At 39.0% G+C, this 17,813-nt stretch overlaps 1 protein-coding gene across 1 annotated transcript in view; it reads right to left on the bottom strand.

The window, feature by feature from the left end:
• PPP1R1C (protein phosphatase 1 regulatory inhibitor subunit 1C) overlaps window positions 1-17,813 on the bottom strand; it is a 49,130-nt gene extending 31,317 nt beyond the window's left edge. The window contains exons 1-2 of the mRNA XM_065841324.2: window positions 17,347-17,813; window positions 15,015-15,075 (exon numbers count right to left, since the gene is read on the bottom strand). Coding sequence (XP_065697396.1) covers window positions 15,015-15,075; window positions 17,347-17,592 — 307 coding nt within the window. The 5' untranslated portion in view covers window positions 17,593-17,813. The remainder of the gene's footprint in view (window positions 1-15,014; window positions 15,076-17,346) is intronic.

The raw sequence follows: 17,813 nt of genomic DNA, 5'->3' as shown, positions 1-17,813 counted from the left end.
AAAATTTTGTTTCAGTAATTTCACATTTCAATTTTTTCATCAATAAAGTAAAGGATATCAGCTTGCCTCTTTGGTGTTTGTCCACCACCATTTCTGTTTGTAAAACAAGCTCACTGAAATCTGATACAGCAATTGTCTGGCATAATGTTGTTTTGCTTTTCTGCTCTCAAAACTATTTTCCCTTTCCTCCAGAAGACAAAGTAAGATCAAAAAAATATTTTATGTTCTGCTTTTGCCAGAGTTCTAACTGCAGATTGACAGATTAGCTAGCATCTCATGGTTTTTTGCTAAGCCACTGAGGTGAGAACTGGAAAAAAGTCCAAAAAGGCAAATATAGAAAATGCTTATGTAATTAATTGTTTGACTTTTGCTTCCTGGTTTTTATTTGCCTGTACCTATCAATGAAAACTTGACTACGGGTATAGATGTAATTACATTCAATTACAAAAAAAAATATCCTGGTAAGCCCTTCTGGCATGAGTATAAGTTTCTAAAATCTTCACATTGCAAAAGCACCTCATTAAACTCCAGTATTACAGCTGCTGCGGTGAACGTAGCTGGAGGGTCTGCTCCCCTCCTCAGTCAAGTGCTGACAAGAGGGTGAGTATATTGTGGTTCTGCTGCATCTCACACACTAATCAGCATCTAAATTACTGCCTGGCCCTTTAGGGAACACTAATAACAAGATTTGTATAGGAAATATTAACAAAATGTAGGGGAGAGAGGAATTTGCTATATACACAAGCATTTGCGTGCTTATTCTGTCGGGCGTTTGCAGTTAAAGTGTGCAGCATGCAAAAGGTCCAGCACTGCTGTCAAGAGACATCTCATCATGCTGGTTCAGAGGTGATTGTGCAGTAGCTCTTCCCAACTGGCTCCTGACTGTAACCAGCCCCCTTTAGTTCACTAAAATGCCACAGGCCAGATGAATCAGCTGTTTGGACATGTAAAATTTTCTTTCCAGGTAAACTAGTTTCTTTATATTTATGTCGCTCTGTATTTCCCACCTTCAATATTCAAGTAGCCATTACTAGTACTTAGAGTGGGGGCAGAAATCTCCTTTGTTAGACCAAATCCTTCCTAGTGGTGCTCAACGTCAGCCTCTAAATGAAAAGAAGGATCAGTCTTTTTCCTCCCAACACACACAACAACATCCAATCCAAACATCATCTATATTTCTGAACACCATACAGACAGTATCCAAGGACCCACTTTCAACAGCACAGCCATAAGAATATAAAATAAAACCACCTTTCATAAATTACACAGACCTAAAACTATTTAAAACATACATTGCGAGGTCATAATCTGGTTTGGAAGAAAGTGGAGACATTACAAACCTTAAATGTGAATCTAAATTATTTGTTTACATCACACAGATCTCAGAAGGGAATTATAGTGAGTGATTTACCAAGATGTTATTCCAGTTTCATGCCAGACTCATGAAAATCAGTCTAGTTTCACGGGCATTAAACAAGAATATGACAGTGATGAATCAGATCTGCAGCCTTACCACAAAGCAGTCATGAATTATTTCAACAAACACAAAAAATCATCCCTTTCTCAAGCATTTTGTTTTCAATTTTTCATTCTCCCTCCCTAAGATAGCTGTTAAATCTAAATATATATATATAAATCTAATCAAGCCCTATAAATCAAATACAGCTTCTCAAAATATACATTGGAACAGAATTCTAATTTAAGTCTTTGTTTTCTCTCTTTTTATTAATAAGGACTGAGTTGTTTGGTCTGCCTGCTTGGAGTTACACCTCTGCCTGGTCTGTGATCTTCCAGCTGCTGCCAGCTCTATTCGGCTCTTTCTGATACTGTCCTGGCTTTGAATGACAGAACACAAAACAGGCTTCATGGAAAAGCCTGTCATGAAAAAATCCTTCCATGCAGAGGTTTTATTTTCCTCGCAGCACCAGAGCCCGTATTCTGTAGCCCTGCTCCATGAGACCGTCAGGCAAGCATGGCGTGTGGAGCAGACCTTCCTGACATGAAGTCCCTCATCCATCATATGGGGACAATTACAGACTTGGCAGGTCTTGCCGGGGAAAGTAATCAACCCAGGGAGAAATACACTTGAAATAAACATTCTGTTTGGATAACTAATGTAAAGTTTGACTTCAAATCATGATATAAAAAATTCTAGGCTTGAAATTGTTTCCTTCTAGTTGGTTTCTAAGCAGCACAAATGCCTCTTTGCTGAAAGAAATAGAAATGGCTTTCAAAGAACAACTGACTAAATAGAAGGAACCAGAAGAAGGGAACTAAAAGTATCTTTTTTCTTTTGATCTCTCAGATGAGACATTTTCTGAACACAATATAAATCTCTTACTAAACTACCAGGAATGACTCCAAGATAAACTTTTCATATAACGTGCAGCTGGCCAGTGTGGGATCATGGCATCAAAGCCTGGAGAAACCTCTGACAAGACCACAGGGTGTCACTGTGTGCAGAAGCTGCAGGTCAGGGTCTGCCTCTACATTGCTTCAGAGCTCCCTTAAATTAATTTGTTCTGAAAGAATACCATTTAGTTAACAGAAAGTACTGCGTTCCATTTCCAGCACAACAAAGTTAAGCTTCGTCACAAACCTGCCCTGCCTGTTACACTCTGACGTTCTGCAAATAGGAGCCCTGTCAGTGCTTCAGACAAAATGAATCCAGCACAGGAGTTCAATACACGTGGAGGGCTGCTCAGCACAAATACTGTGGCAAAACAAACCGGGAGAGAAATGTGAGACAGAAAACTATTTTACTGCTGACTTTATTAGGACACAAGCAATAGGTAGTTTTGCCATTGACTCAAAAGTGCAGATTTTATGGTAGATACAGAGCATGAGCTTGGTTCAAAAAAAAAAAAAAGAGAAAAAATGCAAACTACTTTCTCATTTAATGAACTAGTTCAAGAGTTAGTGCAGTTGGGGAAGAACTGCAGCGATATGTACACTGGCTTCTTAGTAAGAACTCTTATTCATTATCTAAATTAAGTAATGACATTTGCATTAATATCACTGCATCTTTGAAAATCCAGGTTAATTCATTGAACTAAGTAAAAATAAGTGAGATTAACTGAAGAAAACTGCTGTGATTGGTAGTGTGAAATTTAAAATCCTTGGCCTATTGGGAAGGTTGATGGTAAATTCAAGTCTCAAAATGTCTGAAGTAAGACTTAAACGATACATGATGATTTAGATATGACTCTCTTTTGTGCACATCTATTTAGGATGATTCAAATATCTCTTTTAGATTGGAATACATGTAAGAAAATTTCATCTATTCCTGAAGCAAATAAATGTAAACCAGGGTGACACTGATTTTCTGGTGTGAGCCAGAAGGGAAAGCTTACAGCCAGCAGGAGGTGCTGGAGGTGCCCCAGGAGGTGCTGGAGGGCCAAACTGAGCCACAAGAAGACCTTGGAAAAATATACTTTCATAGACATATGGAATGAAGCAATGGACAAGGAGTGGAAAATAGATCTAAAGGAAATTGTAGTATCTCAAAGTTTGTCCAGCTGTGCAGCACTTTTATTGTAAGGTTACATTGACACAGGGTCTATTGACACAAAAGCAGACATCAATAAAGATTACATCTTTGCTGCATGGAGTAAGTTTCTGCATTCACAGCATAGCCTCATCTGGCCTGAAACCTTACAGTGAAAGAAGAGGCTCACACAAAACAGGAGGGCAATGGAAATAAAGACAGCTTTTGGGAGGTTAGAGGAGGGCCAGAGCTGTCCAGTGACTGCCAGCAAACACTCAGAGAAACAGAAGTGCCTCTGAAATGAATGTGACAGAGCAAAACATACTGCCAGACTACTAAATATTTACAAATAATGGCTACTGTTTTACCAAGCGTTACCAAAGCACTTACCCAAAATCTTCCCAAATAGCTTGCAATTACTTTGTCTGTTGACTCAGTCATAACAACATACTAGTGTACGAAAAGACTTAGCATGTTCATTAAGTATTTTCAAATACAGAAGGAAGCTAAGTACCTTGAGAAGATGGTTACCCAGTGTTGTGAATTCATCAGCAATACTGATTATTATTAATAATGTGTTACTTTCCAGCTGCTTGCTTGCTTTATGTTCAGTCTATGTTCAAATTACATACTGAGGAGACTGAAGATCTAAATACAACTGAGGCAAAGATGATGACGAAAAGTCCACTGTTACCAGAAATATAATACTAGCTGATCCCCTGATATAGATTTAAACCATTTCCTAATAGCTTCATGTGTGGGAATCAATTTTGATGGAAAATGGCTCCAAATCGACCCACTGATCGCAATCTTTATATCAGAGTTACAGCTGCAATAGCTATCACTGTGACCAGTTCCTTTTTCAGTTGTGAACTGCAGGAGTATTCTAAGCTTTAAAAGAAAAGCCAGCAGCAGCAGCCAAAACTAAAAAAGTCAAACAATTTTTAGCATGCTATAGCTCATAAAGTCATTTAAAAACATTGTAGCTGAACAGTTGTGTATTGTACATTCTGGAAAGTGACATTTACCAGGGGAGAAGAAAACAAACACAAAACAATAAAACTCTTCCTTAGCCAGTGATTAGTATTGCTGCCTTTGTAGTTTCCTTCCTTTTGGAATAATACCTCAAGGATTTCAGAAAGAATGTGTTGTAAAACCAGTCTGGCCAACTGCTTGCAGCTTGCTTATGGTTAGAATGCACATGCATAAAGCTCCGCACATACATGTATCATCCTATGCATGAACCAAGTGAGCTACTAATCACAGTACTTCTTGGGATTTATGACCCTCTTCACAAAAAACAAAAACAAACCCCCCCAAAAAACCAACCAAAAACAAAAACAAAAACAAACAAACAAAAAAAGCCCCCAAAACAGTTTTGTAAATTCACTGTTTGGTTTTCTAAGCTTTCAAAGAGCCAGTAAAATGAGGTTCCATAGTCTCTTTTTTGCAATCAGCGTGACTAGGTGGGATGGAAAAGACAGGGCAATCATCGTTATCTCAGACTATGTCATCTGTATTTTCCAAAGACATTTTTCAGAATTTCTACTAACCTCACTACATACCAGAGACAAAGGGGACCCTGGATTTTGTTTTATCCATCTCCATCTGTACTGTCACAATCAGAAACACCTTACTGTTATTCCCATGGAATGAGCTGTTCCACACACTCCTACAGGATAAGTTGCATACACTAAAGCCTAAGGTACACACTAGCATCAGCATTTTAGGAGTCTTGAAAGCACATTTCTAAACAATTACAGCCCTGCAGTCTACTCCTGTATTTCAAAAACAGACTGTAAAAACCTAGTGTTAATTGTGATCAAAAGATCTTCTGAAAGGGAAAATTTGTTTTTCTTACCTACTCCTCCAATTGCTTTTTAGTTCATCAGAACATTTCCACCTCAAAGAGAAAAGGTTATAAAAGTACACTTTGTAATACAAATATGTTGCATTCAGACCAGCTGGGCTTGTAGGTTGAATTGCTCCCTGATTCTGTAGCTGTCCTGCAGATCCAAATATAACAGGGAGAAGGTGGAGAAGTGCTGCAGCAATGTGGTGGCTGATCCAGAGATGCTACTGTTTGGTGGTGGTAAAACAAAGAGTGGGAACGCCTCATCCAGAACTTCTTTGCTCTCTGTCACTGAGAGCAGCTATGTCAGGGAATGTCAGGAAGAGTTGAAGCAAATACTATTACCACAAGCTTTCTTTTTTCTCTATGGTGGGGGCTCAGAGCAGAAATGTTTAGGCTATGGGATGACTAGGTACCAGGATACTGGTCCTGCAGGATGCAGTAGAGATCATTGCTTTATTGAACTTTCCATCTGCCTTCCTCAAGCTCATGTTCTGCCTGGTGCGACTCTTCCCTGCTTGTCTCATCAGAAGGAAGGACATGGTCCCTGGATGAAAAACACTGCCTTTAAGATGCACATTCATCTACTCAGCACTGTGAACTCTCTCACCATAGAATGATAGAATCATTTCAGTTGGAAGAGACCCGCACTATCATTGAGTACAACCATAAAATATCTAAGTGTGATTTGGTTCCACAAGATGAATAACACTAAGACATTAATTGTCTGTGGTACACATGCATCTCAGGTGTTCCAGGGAAGACATGAACAAAGAGAGAACATGTAACTGTGCTTCATTCTGCTACTATGATATTCTCTTGATCCCTCCATAAAGCCATTTGAGAAAAATATTAGAAGTGATGATTTTAAATACAGGCACATGAATCAGGTTGTGAAGGGAAGAAGAGGAAAACAGAGCTCCTTCCAATAGACATATAGCTTAATTCTACCCTAGAACTGCTTTGACTACTGTAAAAAGAGACTTGGCTGGTCCAGCTGATCTTGTTTCCACCAGCTGGTGACACAGACAGCTCAGACTCAGAGGAAAGCAGCGTTAAGCTCTGCACCTCCATGCACACTCTCTGAATTCCCACAGTCCAGCCTTGTGTAGCTGGCAAAAACTTTTATGATCAATAGCTTCATTAAATTCATTAAATTCCCACTTTTGGTGTATGTTGAAGTGAAGTTTTAACTTCATTTACTCCACATAAAGAGTTAAATTTTGTCTCTGAAAGCTCAATAAATGGGGCTATCTTAATTGATGCTTTAAGTGCAACCCCTTCCTGATATTCTGAACATAATGAGGTTAGTGCTAAAAGCTGGATTCTCTCTCATCTGTCTGCATTGTCTATTTATTCTGCACACGTCACGATGGTAAATGAGTGCTGCATTAAGTACTAAATAGTAGAGGTCAGACAAACACTGTGTTGTTTGTTTGTTTGGTTTTTTTTTTTCCCCTCAGCAAGGCTGAAATATTTATTAATGGGTTTCAGTTTATTACCTGATGAGAAAAAAAATATCATTATTGCCACATTATTGAAGCATAATTTAAGTACAATCTCAAAACCAAGTAATTTGACATTCTTATTCAAAACACTTTGTCTTCATTTCAAACGGTCTCTAAAATTTTTTACTGTTTAAAAAACCCCACTCAAAATACAAACAGAACAATTGCTTCAGGCTAAACTGGACCTATTTTGATCCAAACTATATTTTTTTTGAAGACAACTAGCCCTCCTTGCCCCCCAATTTTATGTTCATGTAGCTATATAAAATACAGCTTAATGCTTTGATTATAAGATGTAGTTAATTACACTTAGGCAATTTTTTAAAATAGAAAAACTCGCCATCTATTCAGAATTCTCACCAAAACAAACGGCGTGAGGTGTATAAGTATTTGGCACAGTGCAAACCTGTTAGAGTTCCTCTAGCAAAATATTAAGCCTTATGAATGCAATAGTTAGAAGCTGTCCAGCTGACTTCCTCACCAGGTGAGGTGGCTGTGCATGCTGCTATTCTCTACCCAAGGCACACCTCTTTGTCATGTTAATACACACAAAGCTGATAACAGAGGTAAACAATCTGAAAGCTTATCAGTCCTGACGTTGAATAAACAAGCAGATGGAGATCTGTAACATGAAGCCATATATATTAAAAATGATTTGCAAATAATCTCCTGTGGTGGAAAAAGGCTGTTTCTATGGTGCTTTTGTATAAGTAATGAGGAAAACAGATGAAAAGTACAAGGTTCAACTCTAAAAATATCTCCTTCACTTTTAGATAGTTCCACGGACGTTGACCCTTCCAACACAAAACCAACAGGAGGCAGAGAGCAGGTGGAACAAATAATGTCACAGTACACATTAGGAGCTTAGCTGCACTGATAAATAAAGAAGTATGCCAATTCACCTGTTGGGGATTTAAGACTGGAACAAAAGAATTGGGTAAATGCAATTTCACCCAAATTGGGAGCAAGTAAACTTTTTTTTCTTTTTTCTTTTCTTTTTTTTGCTTGATGGCCTCTCACCCGCACCACTTCTCTGACCTAGACCAGAAATTTGAGACTCGGTTGTGAATATCCAACCTCTATTTCCAGTTTGCAGGGCTGAGTCAGACCTTTCCACAGACCAGAGCTTTCTGGGCCAGCATTTGCATCCCACGCTCCCCCTTCTTGCAGAGGGAGGCCAGGTTTTGGGGAACAAGAGGGACTGGTTGTCTTGTTTTGACTAAATTTAGTCACTTCAACCAACTAGACCATAGTCAATAGAAGTAAGCAAGCTCATATGGGCTACGTGTCATGTGAAATATACATATCAATCATTACTAAGCACTGGAAATAAAAGAAGTATGGATAAAAGTAAACATGAAAAATGAGGGAAGTGAATTATGACCAGAACATGCACAATACCTTTTTACTTTTCCTGAGTAGTTTTCAGACACTTATCCTTGTTAAAGCATTACTTACTGATTAAAGAGAGTCCAGACTCAGCCTGGGCACTATATGAAACAGTGTTTCTTACCGTTTCAGACTGTCTTATACAACGACTAAAATATTCCCAGGGAATGTTTCTGTCTGTGAACTAATATGTTGATGACTGCAAAGAACAGCAAAAATGCATCTAGCTCTTTTGGTGACAACCTTTGGGCTAGGGCACAGTGCATCCCAACCAAATAAAGCCCAGTCTTCCAGCTTGCTGTCTTGGCCGTACTGCAGGGATGTCCCAGTTTCAGCTACAGTAGAGTTAATTTTCTTCCTCATAGCTGCGATAGTGCTGTGGTCTGGATTTACAATAAGAATAATGTTGATAACACACTGATGTTTTAGTTGTTGCTGGGTAATCAAGGACTTTTTGGCTTCTCATGCTGTGTCAGGTGCACAAGAAGCTGGGAAGGGGCACAGCTGGGACAGCTGACCAAACTGACCAAAGGGATGTTCCATACCGTATGATGTTATGATCAGTATATATTTTGTGGGAAGAAGAAGGAAGGTGGGGAAATTTGGAGTCGTGGTATTTGTCTTCCCAAGTAACCATTTTCGTGTGATGGAGTCCTGCTTTCCTGGGGATGGCTGAACACCTGCGTGCCCATGGGAAGTGGCGAATGAAGCCCTTGTTTTGCTTTGCTTGCACGTGTGGATTTTGCTTCACCTATTAAACTGTCTTTATGTCAAGCCATGAGTTTTCTCACCTTTACTCTTCTGATTCTCTCCCCCATCCCACCTGGGGATGCGTGGCTGAGTGGGGCCTAGTTGCTGGCTGGGGTTAAACCACGACAAAGGAGCAGGACAGGTGGTGACAATGACATATAAAATCCTTACCCTCCCATGAAACCTTTTCATGAAAGAGGCTAATGAAAGCTTCTTTTAAAAAAAAAAAAAAATTAATTGCTTCTGTTTGGAAGTTTCTGGACTCCTGTCACTTCTGAACTCCATTAAAAACAGCTCAAGCAGAGTTTCCTGTTTGTTTGGTTGGGTTTTTTTAAGTCCCTGAAGTTTTAATTTTCAAGGGTCAAATCACGGAGACTATACTCACACTGCATATGTGTGAGAAACTTACACTGTGGCTTGTCCCAGGGGCTTCTGTAAGCCTGAACTGCAGAGTAAATTCAAAGTCACTTGAATGAAAGAACATCCAAGCATAGTGTATATAGGTAAGAAAAAGGAGTGTAGTTTGCCACTAAATGTTTCCAGTCAAACATCAATCTGCAAACGCAGAATGTTTTCAAGCATAGAGATTTTCACCTCTGTTCTAGAATCCCTATCACCTGTCAGGTCTTATGCAATGTTTAGTTTATGTATTACATCGTTTCACTGTGTCAGATTGTGCTTTCCAGCACAGGCCTAAAGAACAAGGAGGTCCTCACTGCCCTGACCACTGGTGCTTGATCTCTGAGCATCCTGGTGCTGTTGGTAATCTACACTGACTTGTACCAATCCAGTGGCAGGAGGGAATACAAATATTTTTCATTGCTTATTGCCATAACTCCATGAACTCCTAGACTGAAATAAAAACATACAGCGCACTTAAATGGTGGCCACATTTACATGTGGAAAGGCCAACTACTTTAACAAAAAAAAAATACAGTTAATGACAGCTTTTATTAATGTACTGCTTTCCTGAATGCTTTATTACCACATTAAAAGCCTAAATTTGCAATTGAAACCAGCTGCTATTTGGCTTACTCACTTTCTATTTCTTGAACCAAAGTAAGCAGTATGTCCTACCAGAATCTCATGCTTTTGAAAAACATATCAGTTTTCATGAACTGTGGGACCAAGAATTCTCAGCTGCCTCAAGTTTCAGTGAGATCTTTGCCTGAGAAAGTATAGCAGGGTTGTTTGACAATGCCCAGAACAGCTGCCTCCTATCTAGCAGCTCTTTTTGGTCCCAGTTTATTTTGTCTTGGGAAAACAAACAAAAAGAGCATTACATGTAAAAAAACCACATGCACTCACCTAGAAGCATAGTTTAACAAATATTAGTTACAAACATTAATGCTGGGTATCGCATCTTCCATTTATCCCCTCAACGATGCGGTGCTGGTATAGTTTGCATCATCAGAAAAGCACATCTATAAGTGTTTAGAAGATGTTGTGTGCAGGGAAAATCTGAGAGTGTCTAGAACCAATTTAGCATGAAAAACCTCATCTCATTTGGGTTGTTGTGGGATTGCCAAAGGTGTATGGACAGTTTTTCCTCCCTCCACCTCTCTGGCTGTGTTGTTTGCTACTGCACTGAATATTGACTCTGCTCCTGAGGCATCTCACCAGGCCCCTGGGGAAGGGGCAGTAAACTGAAAGGCATGAATCCCTCTCTGGACAACTGAAAAGCAGCTGGAACAAGACAGAAAAACTGCTAATGTCCAAAGACAAGCTACAAGCAAGTTCCTTGTCTGGAGACAGGTACAGCTTAGTCATCTTCAAGTTATGATTTCCAGCCTTCAGAAAACTTAGATTTACTGAGTTGTACTTGGAATATGCATTTTATATTGCTTTTGCAGTGATAATATATGCTTTCTGCCTTGAAATGAGATTTGCAAAACACAAAAAGGCAGCTCTGGAGAAGAGTTATCAAAACACATTGCTGTGTTGTTCTTATTTCCAAGCACCAAGTAACATTCACATTACAAGCAAGGAAGCCAAAGTAGGCAACTGAGCAGGAAGGAGAGCTGGAAACAGAAAATGCATAGAAAGTTCAGAAATTTAGAAGTTTATCCTAATGTTTACCCATATTCTAATGCTTCAAGGAGAGCAAACCCTTTGACACAAATTGAACCGTCTTTGCCAGCCAGACTGTTTGATGTTGTGTTGGCTCTGTGACAAAGCGAGGCTGCACAGGAACACTGGCATTGTTTTCTGATCAAAGCGAACCCTTATGGTGTTGAACCTGAGCTGTGGTCTGACATGTTTTCCTCCCTCAGCCATCACTTCTCTACATTGCCACCAGGTTTTTCTTGAGCCATTGCAGTGTGATATTCTGCTAGTTTAACGCATGGTCAGACTTTTATTTCAGATTATAAGACTTGATTTTCATATATATCCTGCTATGCCTGGTAAGGAGACAGGAGGTTGTGAGTATATTATAGCAGTACAGAAAAGGTTGTTTTCAGGGTACGGTGATATCCAGTTTCTGTTGGCTCCAGTGATATTGCAAGAGAAAGAAGAAGCAGGAGCGCTTTAGCAGTTTTTGGATTGAGCCCTTGTGCAGCAAAATAGTTAAATGTGCCTTTAAAATTAAGCACGTGCTGATGTTCCTATTATAAAGGATGGACATGGAGAAACTGTGGCTATAGCAGGACATGAGTGGGTTACCCCAGTAACCCACACATGCATCCTGCACAGGATGAGATGCTGCACGTTTTTGCAGTTCTGTTCATTAATATTTGGTTTTGCTTTCATAGTGTTAGGGAATAGACTACCTTAGTTTATTGAAAATTAAAACAGTCTTATAATTTCAAATAAAACTGCTCACAAAATATAACTCCATTGATGGAGCATTTTCATGAATGACGCTAATGAAAGCAACAGAAGCATGATAGAGTTAACTGACTTCATCATTCAAGTCTCAATTTTCTAGCACTAGCTTCTCTGCTCAGATGTGACACAACTCACCACAGAGCACTTTACAGAGCACTTACAGAAAGAGTTAAGGGTTTCTTCATTGTTACATTGCTTCACAAGCCCATATTATTACCCACTGCAATTGTTGTAGCTGCAATTCAAATCTCTCTTCTTTTGACTTTGATTGCAATTATATATGATACCAATCAGAGGGAACAGGAGAAAATGCACCAGTCACTGATACTAAAGGCTGGATATTAGTTCCTGCAGTCACGTCTACCACTTGTCTTTAAATCATTTAGTGTGTTCTAGCTCTTACTGTCTCCTTGGAAGGAGGGAAGCCAAGCAGACTCTTCTTATAGCTTTTGAGTAGCAGTCATCAGTTTAAAATTACTTAGCCTTGGTAAATATTCCATCTTCACTTCGTAGCACAATGGACTTGACCTAAATCAGCGAAGACAGACTCCTGTCAAAGCTGTAGTAGATATCAGGGACAGACGCAAAGACTTAGGAGAAAACAATTATTTACATCTTTGTGAGGCACCACTCAAACTGAGTTTATTATAAAGTTCTGAGACGTCCAAACACATTTTACTGCCTTCTGGTTTCCAGATGGGTCTGCATCCAGAACACCAGAATACCACAAGAATGCTGCTTTTTTCCTGCTTCAATCAAAAGCAGCTGCAACAGAGGCTATAGAAAAGTCTGATTCTCAGAAAATGTCTGTTTCTGTTTTGCAAAAGAAGTTTAAATAATTTGAGTAAACTTTGCAGTGGCATCTAAACATTTAGAATTGCATTAGGACATGTATTTCAAACCCTTGGAAGCATATCCTTCACTAGCTGTTTTCTCCTAATGAGGGAATTGGAGTACTCTGGTGGGTAAAATTCAAGAGATGGGATTCTTGTTTAGCCCAGATCTAATTTAATAGGCGGCTTTGACAGTATCACTTAAATTCTCTGCTGCTCAGTTTCCCTGTTGACCTAGGGAATCACACTTTTAAAGCAATTTGCTGGAGTGTCAACTTACTGTTATTTTATTATTGACTGTAAACATGTAGTGAGGAATTTAACATTTTTGGAGACAAATCCTTACTCTGCATGCCACTGAATTCTATTCAAAAGCCAATAACAGACCAGCCTTTTGAGTTTAATCAGCAAGGTATCAAGAGTCCCTAGGACTAGCTGACTCCTCTGAAAATTGAAGGTATACAGTAATTTCAGAAGCTGTGCAGCTCTTTGCAAGATCACACCCATAAGAAATATTTTTACTATTTATACTTCCATTGTAAAGCTATTGTTTGCCTTTCCAGTTGGACATTGCTGTCCTTGTATTCAGTGGGCTTACACAACTACATGTGCACACCCCATTCAAAACGCTTGCCATATCAAGAATGCGCACATGCATGCTCATGGATAAATCACATGGTGAGGTGCAGGAAAACAAAGGTGCTTTAAAGTTTTATTTTTTTATCTGGCTTCATGCAAAACTAAAAAACAAGACTATTATAATTTAAACAAAGAATACGTTCATTGATATTAGTTCCCAGTATCTAGTAAACAGGGCTAATATCTAAATGAATATATGTAAACAAGTGAAGAAGGTGAATGTACTAGCTCTTGGGCTTATATGGAAGATGACTGATATTTGTAGAATCCTGACTCATAATAAAAATGATTTATTTAAAGATTCATTATGAACATTGCAGGAAAGGAGATAACAGACATGCATCACTTTGTTTACAGTAAAATTTCCTGTAAATTAAAGAGAGTTCTTATTCTCTGTTTGGTTTTGATTTGGTACTGTACCAACTAGCTGTTTATAAAAGGAAATATGACACTACAAAGTGTACAAAGTGAATTGCAAAAGAGATTAACAGTCAAGGTGAATTTGCTTTAAATTAAGTCCTAGCAACAGAGACACTGTAGATCCCACTAAGATAAGGAAAGCCAGTGTAAGTAAGGCAGATCTTTTGTGCACCACTACTGAGAGCTGAACTGCCCAAAATTCAGGCCAGAAAGCTACTCCCCAAACTGGGATTGATGTTACACCTGCAGCAAATGCATGGGTCACTCTCAGTGCCAAGAGAATATAACCCCAGCCATATCTCACGCTAGAACATCCCTAATTTGTGTGCTGTGCTGCAATGACCTCAACCCCTAGAACAGGGCTCTCTAAATGCTTCTTTCTGTGCATTTCTGAGGAACTTCAGCTACTGGTGATCTCAATCAGAATTGTAAACCGTCAACACAGTGCAGTAAGTGAAGATCCTAGTAGAGCTAGGATGGGTATGGTTTACTGAGGTGCCAGTGCATACAGCAGTGACCTGAGACACATCAGTGAGATAAAACCTGAACTGCTTTTAAAAAAAGGATTCAGGTGATTAAGAGATAAGGAAGGAAAAATGTTGCAGAGTACTATAAAAAAGAAAAGTCTGATATAAATTAGGTAGTGTCTTTCAAAGAGATTATGTCTTGAGGAATTTTTCTTGAAATCCAGTTTTGCTGAGCTTTTTTACTTATAATACTCCCTAAACAGGTTAAATAAGTGTCTTTCTGAAGTCACATTTAGGTGACAAAGTATGTCGCAATGTCTCAGGCCACGGAAAATCTGCTGGGAGCAGTCTTGCATGAAGAGAATGTATGAACGGTTGAAAAGGAGTAGAGAAAACAGACATCACATGTTTCATTAGAAAACTAGAAAACAACCTGTTTTACAGAAGCAACTTGCTTTTTTGAATTAGCCCTGGAGCCACCCTGGTATCTTTAGAGATCGGAAAACTATGACTAAGATTTCATGGATCTCCAAAGCATCCAGCTAGGGAAAGAAAAGGTTTGTGGACAGGAGTGCTAGATCATGGTCATATTAATTCTCCTTGTACATACAACAAAATATTTACATGGAGGATAAAATCCTGAAATTACTGACATTATCTGGAGGCCAAGAGCCACACATATTCATGAGGTTTACTCCCAACTGTTCTAAGGTCCATAATTCAACGTGTAGTACAATGAAATTAATGCTGGAATTTTTAAATCATGTAGTTAATAAAACCAATTTGCAGAAAGTCCTGTGTATACAAGTTCAGTGGTTTAGAAGGTATTTTGGCACTTACCTGGGGGCACATGTTCATTCATGATGACGAGCGATGCTGGTGTAGGCCTTCTTTTCCTGATCTGTAACATGCATAAACCAAGGAGAGTCATTAGGGTCCATCAGCTGTCCCGCATCCAAAGAAAGCAAAAAACCCATCTGGTGTACTCCTGAGTATACACCAGGCAATGTTAAAAGATAAAATACTTAGAGAACAGCAGCACATCACTGTGTTACTGATTGCTCTCCTGGATGACAGTTATCAGGGTCATGCTGCTGCTTGTACATAGAAAGCAAAGGCAGGGAGAAGAGCTTTCCAAAATACCTTTAGGATTTGCAGTCATCTTGAATAAGTTTTTGGATGTGTATTGCTGACATGTATCAGTCATATCTCAAAATATTGGCATTTAGCTTTTCCTCAGGAAAATTATTGCAGTAGTTTGTGAGCTTATATGTGCAAATACCTAGTATTGTCATAGCTCTCACAAGTAATCATTAATACTAGTACTTTGTAAGTGTACTTGAGAGCTGATATGGCATGCATGCCTCCCAATGAATTTATGATATTTCTAAACTGTTGCCAGAGCTGTTACTATTGTTCTTTAGCTAAAGAAAAACAATACTTAGGACTTCCAAAGAACGTTTTCTAAGAGCACTATACAAGATATTTACCTATCAATATATAATCCTGAATTCTATGCAATTCTTCTTATTCAGAGCTTATTTGGTTAAGTAGTTTTGTTCCATTTACACTGGTTGAACTATATGATATTGGACTACCACATCTGCATTGAAAGCTTTGTGTTGTTTCACTGAAGCCTTCGGGGTATTGATATTCTATTGAATTTAAGAGAGGAACCAGACTATTTAAGCTACAAACCATTCTGATACATAACCTCAATGTCAGTGCATTTGTTCTTTCTTAGTTGCTGACACAACATCTGTATTTAGCCGGATTCAAATTTTGCTTTGAGAGGTGTAAATGGAAAATTACATAATCAGAGTTAATGGGTTTATTCCAGATTAGTGTAACTGTAGCTGACAGCAGAATTTATTACTTTGATTTCATCACACACCCACAGTGAAACTGTATAGCACTTGGAATTAGACTCACAACATAAAAAAAAAGACTGCCCATAAATCCTGGGCAAAGTTTGGGCCACAGCACTTCAAAAGCCACGGGAATTTCAGGAAATCCTAATCCTATAGTTCTCACAGATTTCAGAAAAATATCAGAACACATCCTGCTTGAATTCATTGTAGGGTTGTTCCATAAGATACAGACATCTTGCAGCTCAGAAGTGCCTATGAACCAAATGAAGACCCACAGCAATTCTCTCCTACACCCTTCTAGTATTTCTTCATTCAGTGGTCACACACAACTCATCATTTTCTGGCAAAGGCGGCTGCTTTTAAGAGACACGATATCAGAATATTCAGGAAACTAGATACCTGTCCTAAAGGTGCAAATAGTTTGGTAGCTAATGGCACAGGACTGTCAAGGTTATAATATTCCCCTGGTATCATCTAAAACTAGACTTACCCAAATAGAAGCAAATGTCGAGAAGGACTTGACACTGACAGAAATATACTGGGTCACCTAATTACGATTTAACCATCTTTTCTCATAAGATTCCCTGTGTCCTTCTCTATGTGTATCTATGCATATCTATAGACAGTAATAGACATATTTTCCTCCTTAGACATTTGTATTACTATATATATTACACGTATGTGTTTTGAGAGTGAGTCAAAACCCAAAATAGCACACACATAATTCCAACACTGACATAAGTCAGGCATATTTCCACATGTATATTTTTCAGACATGTAAACTACTGTAACAAGAACATAAACCTATATAAAAATCATGAGAAATACAGCAGGTAACTGGAGGGATAACTATTGTACAAAACATAACTCATATTTTCTCATGTTAAAATGATGGGCAAAAAAGCTATCTTCTGCACACTGTTTCCATTAGGTACCTATTATCAGATTCATGTTTTGCTTTATATACAAATAAAATAGTTCAGTTGATTTGTTGAGAAAGTGTATTCATGTGAAGCATATGTATTAGGGTACAAGTCTAGTTATAGAAAAGTCATGACAGATACACACTAAATAAACCTACCCAAGGTAAAGAAGCCTTACTCTGGCTAGAGGACACATCATCCTCCCTCTTTGGGTGTATCCAGACATCGTTATAACCTCCAGAGCATTTAATCTATAGTTACACTAATATAAGTTAGAAAAGCATTTAGGCCTCAAGTATTAACTGTTCTCACCCTACATCTTGCCCCCCATTCCTACCTCATTCCCTCAAAACGCCAAAAGAAATTTGTTTTCCTTACCTGCTCAGCTGCCTCGGGATCTATTTGACTCTGAAACAGTGGCACAGCAAACTGTATTTTTTTAGGGCTGTTGGGCTCCATTGTGATGCTGAGATGAGTCAGAGCAAAGAGCCTGGAGCTTGAGACTCGATCTGCTCCTCTCCTGGGTGCTCTCCCCGCAGCCAGGCTGAGTGCTCCCAGTAGCAGCTGCAACTCCCGACTTAGCACGGGAATCTGCGTGAGCTGAGCAACTCCCTTATTCCACATCCACGGAGATGCCCACTGGCTTGGCTATTTTCTTTTTTTGCCTCTCTCCCCTCTTTTCTGCAGTCCTTCAGATCCTCTCAGCACAAAGCTGAAAGGAACAATAAGCTAATTGTGTACCAGTTCACTTCTACATATGCCAAGCATTCACTCAGAAGCTAATTGAAAATGCAATACTAGCATTGCATGGCCTGGAGCCCTGGGATTTGAAAAAGAGGATCTCT

This window comes from Patagioenas fasciata, chromosome 7 (genome assembly GCF_037038585.1).
Source record: "Patagioenas fasciata isolate bPatFas1 chromosome 7, bPatFas1.hap1, whole genome shotgun sequence".
NCBI classification, from domain to species: Eukaryota; Metazoa; Chordata; class Aves; order Columbiformes; family Columbidae; genus Patagioenas; species Patagioenas fasciata.
The sequence above is the reverse complement of the archived record's forward strand: the minus strand, read 5'-3'. Positions and strand labels throughout refer to the sequence as shown.